The sequence below is a fragment of the Grammomys surdaster genome, unplaced genomic scaffold (assembly GCF_004785775.1).
Source record: "Grammomys surdaster isolate TR1022 unplaced genomic scaffold, NIH_TR_1.0 173, whole genome shotgun sequence".
NCBI classification, from domain to species: domain Eukaryota; kingdom Metazoa; phylum Chordata; class Mammalia; order Rodentia; family Muridae; genus Grammomys; species Grammomys surdaster.
Window position 1 is genome coordinate 348,950 of NW_021604621.1, and position 6,000 is coordinate 354,949.

General features: G+C 36.6%; 1 protein-coding gene across 2 annotated transcripts in view; it reads left to right on the forward strand.

Moving 5' to 3' along the window:
* Positions 1-6,000, forward strand: part of Rnf128 (ring finger protein 128) — a 101,971-nt gene that overhangs the window by 86,595 nt on the left and 9,376 nt on the right. For both annotated transcript variants that reach the window (XM_028767472.1, XM_028767471.1), the window contains exons 3-4: positions 1,198-1,269; positions 5,707-5,789. In XM_028767472.1, the coding sequence (XP_028623305.1) occupies positions 1,198-1,269; positions 5,707-5,789 (155 nt within the window). The remainder of the gene's footprint in view (positions 1-1,197; positions 1,270-5,706; positions 5,790-6,000) is intronic.

Sequence of the window (6,000 nt, forward strand, 5' to 3'; positions counted from 1 at the left end):
CCTATGGGGGTTGCATATCAGATATTTATTTACATTAGGATTGATAAATGTAGCAAAATTAGAGTTATGAAGTAGCAATGAAGTAATTTTATGGTTGGGGGACAGTACAACATGAGGAACTATTATTAGAGGGTCGCAGCATTAGGGAGGTTGAGAGGAGAAGGGAAGGGGTCCTGTGGGATGGGGGGACTGCTGGGGGGGTAATTGGGATGTAAAGTGAATACATTTTAAAAAACAAAAAAAAAAGAAAAAAGTTTCAGTAAGAACTTTGGAAGATAAGAAAATTGGAAGATCATGTTTGATATCAGTTAAAGGGGATATGTATTATGGTTAATTAATTTGTGTATGTGTGCCATGAAGCTATTTGTTGTTGATTCCTGTTGGGAAATTCAGTTTCCTCCAATAGAGTGTCACTGGGTATATCAACCACACATAAGGGCAGGCTTTATATCCAGGAGTACATAGCTAAAACAAAACAGACTCTGTGTTGGTTTTTTTTTTTTTAGTTTTGTGATATATATAGATATAGAGATAGAGATAGAGAGATAGAGAGATAGATCTCCTTACTAATATTATTTTATTGTTCTGACTTTTTGTGTTGTTTTGTTTCCTTTTGAGAGTGGGGAGGGAGGGAGAGAGAACATGAAGTTTGGGTAGGGAGGTGGGGAGGAAAACATTTAAATTAAAAATATTTGTGCACACACACACACACACACACACACACACACATACATGTTATATCTGCCTGCAGCTGTATACGCATATGGAAGCCAATGGTCAAAGACATGTGTCTTCCTCAGCTGCTCTCCTCCTTACTCTCTGATACAGTCTTTCCCTGTGCCCAGAGCTCACTGAATCAACTAGACTGACTGGCTACCAAGGCTCAGGAATCGTCCTGTCTCTGCCTCCTCAGTGCTGGGATTAGAGTCACACATTATGATGCCTTGCTTTTACATGAGTGCTAGGCACCAAACTTAGGTCCTCTATGCTTGCATAATAAGCACCTCACCAACTGAGTCATCTCCCCAGCTGTGGCTTATAATCTCTTATAATCTAATTTAGAGATTATAACCTCTAAATTTTGATTTAGATAGTAACTTTTACTGATGGCTATTCAATCACTATTTTAAATCATACTTCTTTTAAAAATATGTCTTCTAATCTCTGTTTGTTTGTTTGTTTGTTTGTTTATCACAGAGGCAGTTAAAGGCAGATGCTAAAAAAGCTATTGGAAAGCTTCAGCTGCGCACCTTGAAACAAGGAGACAAGGTACTTTTATTACTTTTAAAGCAATACTACTAAACCATTGTTCAAACTAAATGCCAATTGTCCAAATGTCTTTTCATTGCCATTTATATACCTCATTGAGTATTAAAATTCTATTCAATACTGAAATTAGACTGTGCAATGGCCCCTAACTGTACCTTACATACTAATCACCGGCACCTGTGAATATTATTATCTGGCAGAACAAAATTGCAGCAATGAAAAGTTTGAGGATGAGATCATCCAGGATTATTTAGACAAGTCCTAAATATAATTAGAATCCATATAAGCTAGAGGTAGGAGGCAATTTGACCACCATACGTGGCAGCGTTGCAATGGGATAAAAAAGGCAGAGTGGTTCAAAGAAAAGGCTACAAAGCAGGGAATGCCAGGATTCTTTCAAAGCTAGGAAAAGTAATTACAGGTATGTTCCCTGAAGCCCATAGTAAGAACTGCTAACATCTCAGTTACTTCTTGACTGCCACAAAATGTAATAAGCCATTCTATTACTGTAAACTTGTAAGGGATCATAATTTGTGATGGCAATGATAGAAAACTAATATAGTGCTTCAGGACAACTTCGTTTGAACGTTCATTTTGCACATCAATGAGAAAAGACATCCACAAAAAATCAACATGACTTAGTGGAATAAAGATTTGCCATTTCTAACACCATCAGAAGCATTAGGTGCTTGGCTATAAATATTCAAACTATATAAAATATATTTATATGCTAAAATGTGTACAACACCAATGAAAGAAATGATAGGAGCTGGGCATTACAGCTCAGTGCTGGAGGTCTTGCTTTGCATCCTTGAGGCTTTGAGCTCAATTGTAAGTGTGGAGAAAAAAAATCAAAGACAAATCTAAAGAAATGGAGATATGTATTGTGTTTGTGGATCAAAAAGTTCATTGTTAAGGTGTCAGTTCACCTTAAACTAATCTATGGGTTAGATACAGTTTCAACAAAAAATTTCATAAGAAAATATTGGAGAAGCTCAAGGATGAGCATAATCAAAATACTTTTGAATAAGAGCTGTCGATGTTGAATGTCCTGTATACTGCTCTAGAGGTGGTAGAACCTGGGAGAATGGAGTTTCATAAATAAGCTTGACTAAAGTCTCATGCAATAGCCAACTTTCTTCAGAGAACCAGAAAAATCTGTATTCTGAGGGTTAAGAATGGCCAGATGAGTAAAGTTCTCATGACTTTACGCAGTAGGCAATTACAAGGACAAGCCACGTATAGCAAACACATTTTCCATAGAAGTGTATGCATTTTTAATTGAATCAGAACAGCAAGGAATAATGAAGACTTTAATGCAAACTCAGTCCTATCTGCTACACCTGGGTAGAGCATGAAATTACTTTCCAAGAACAAGTCTGTGTTTTGAAAAAACTGAAGTCACAAGACTCTTGTTTTTTTTGGAATGTTCTCTCAAGCACTAAGAACTCTCACATGACTGATCCTAGACTATGTTGGACAGTGCTGGTACATGCCTTCAATTCTAGCACCTAGCAAGCTGACATAGAAGGATTGCAAGTTCAAGATCAGCCTGGGCTACATAGAAAGACCTTGTCTAAATATGGGGATGGGGGAGGGTGGTGTAAAAAAGGAACAACTTCAAATAGTAATTCACACCCCTTCCAATTTTTAGAATTATTTTAAGGCTGCATCTGTGGGAGTGTAAAAGTGCTAGACCAGTGAATGAATGAACATAATAGAATCAAGAAATGGACCAACAGATGCCTGGCCAGTTTATTTTTTTATGAATAATGAAACCAGAATGTAATACACTGATAAAAACATTATGAACCAAAGCATTTTGTGTAGGAAAGGGTTTATTTCACTTTACAGTTCTATATCACAGTCCATCACTGAGGAAAATCAAGGCAGAAACTTGGAGACAGAAACGCATGTAGGAGCTTACTGGCTTGCTTAACATGCTTTTTTTTTTTTTATAACACCCAGGGCTACCAGCCCAGAGTGACACCATCCACAGTGAGCTATCCCCTTCTTATATAAACCATCAATCAGGAAAGTGTGCTACCAACCAATCTGCTAGGAGCATATTTTCTATTGAGATTCCTTCTTCCAAAATTATGCTTATGTCAAGTTGATATAAAACCAGACAGCACAGTATCAATTATAAAAATACTCCTATTATCTATACAGTGTAAAAATTAAATAAAAAAGATTATAGGCTTAAATATACAGGTAATAAAGTCTTCGGAGAAAAAAAATAATTCATTCTATGGGATAAACTAATATTTTTATATTAATAGGTTTTGTGTATGACACCAAAAACAAATCCACAGAGAAAATGTGGAATTTGACTGTCAAAGTTTAAGGGGGCTGATAAGATGGATCAAAAGCACCAGTTACTCTTTCAGAGGACCCCATGTTGAATTCCTAATGCTTATGGGTGACTCACAACCATCTGTAATTCCAGTTCCAGGAGATCTAATGCTCTATCCTGGCTTCTGCAGGCACCAGATATGCATACAGTGCACAGACATGCAAGAAGTTAAAACTTACATACAAATAAAGTAAAATAAAGATAAAAATAATTTCAATTCTTGGTGGACTTGGGAGGCATAGATGTCTCTAAATATGAGGCCAACCTACTCTACATAGCAAATTCCCAGACAGCCAGGGGCCACATAGTGAGACCCTGTATCAACTAAACAAACAAATAAGCAGGGGGAGAGAGAGAGAGAGAGAGAGAGAGAGAGAGAGAGAGAGGGAGGGAGGGAGGGAGGGAGAGAGAGAGAGAGAGAGAGAGAGAGAGAGAGAGAGAGAGAGAGAGAATGTATTTTCTGTTATTTGAAAGACAATTTTTAAAGCAGGAAAATGTAAGGTACAGTCTTGGAGAAAGTATTTCCAAACCACCTATTTATTAAACGACTATAGTTAGACTATAAAGAACTTTTAACCCATAACAACAAGGAGTCACCAAATAAAAATATAGATGCAAACATGCAGTATGAAGCAGAAAGGAGGTTATGGAGGAGGAGCATAGTGGTACAAGAGGGGGTCAGGGCTATGATAGAGCATATGGGAGGACATATCAACAACAAAACAATTTAAAATTCCACAGTGAGGAGGCACAGAGATGACTCGGTGACTAAGAGCACTTCCATAGGACCCATTCAATCCCCAGCACCCACATGGTGGCTCACAATCATCTGTCGCTCCAGTCCCAGAGGATCTAATGCCCTCTTCTGGCACATGGCATACACACATACATCCGGACACTCGTCCACATAAAATAAAAATAACAGAATAAAAATATCATAATGAAACCTAATATTACATGTGGTTATTACTTTGAATAAACAGGAACTGGGGAGATGGCTCAGAGTTTAAGGGCACTTACTGCTTTTACAGAAGTCCTGGGTTCAATTTCCAGCTCTTACTTGGTAGCTCACAGAAATAACAATATTTCTTTAAAATTAAGCAATATAAGAAGTGTGATAAATAGACATTTCATCAAAGGAACATAAGGCTGAGGAGTATAGAAAAGGATACTCAATGCCACTGGTCATTAGAGAAATACAAAGTTAGAACCACACGTGAGACTAGTACACATTCATTAGCCTGGCTAAAAGTAAAAATAACTGGAAAAGCCAGGACTTGGTGAATATGTATACCCTTTGGAATTCTTATGTATCTTCTGGTGGTAATACTAAATTATCATAACGTCCCTGAAAAGCAGAGTAATTTCTTATGAAGTTAAAAATACACTTACGATACTAGCTATTTGCCATAAAGGAAGGAAACCTCTATATTCCCATTAAATTCCTAGAAATAGTTATTAGAAGTTGTTCAAACTGGAAAGAATCCAAATCTATAAACTGTGGAATATTCATATCATGGAATAAAATTTAGTAATAAAAGGGTAAGACAGTCCTACTGCTACCTACAATAACATGTGTGAATATCAAAGGCTTTGTGAAGGAACTGAGCCTCAAAAGCTAGATATGATTCTATTTATATGGCATTATTATAAAAATCCTAAACTATAGAAATTGAAAATATATCAGTTATTGGCAAAGGTTGAGAATGAGAGGAAGACTTAGTTACTAAGGGGATATGAATTGGTTTATTGGTGTAATGTCGCTATTCTGTACCTTGATTGTGGTGGGAATGAGAGCACTGCATATGTTTTTCAGAACATGTAGAACTGTAAACTAAATGACTGAATTTTACTAAATGTAAATTATACCTTTTTTTAAGAGAACATAACTATAAAACTTACAAATGGCTTTCTATGAATTCTAGGGTCGGGGAAAAAAAGAGTTGAAGTTAGTACTACATGATTTACTTTGTTCTTTCTCTGTTTTGTTGACTTTATTATTTTATTTCCTCAAAGTGTCAACTTTAAATCACCACTGAAACTTTTTTCTTGTTTGAGTCACATTAACTCTTTATTCCTAGGAAATTGGCCCTGACGGAGATAGCTGTGCTGTGTGTATCGAGCTCTATAAGCCAAATGATTTGGTGCGCATCCTAACCTGCAAGTAAGTTTCATCTTTTTCATACCTGTAAAAATAATATTCCCAAAATTAACATGATGGAAGAAAACTATTTTGAATGCTTCAAACTTGATCGATCACTAAAATCCAGTACAGTTTGTTCTCAACAATTTGTTTTCTCTGGAGGAAACTGAGAAACCTAGTCAGCAGTGTGTGTGTGTGTGTGTGTGTGTGTGTGTGTGTGTGTGTGTGTGTG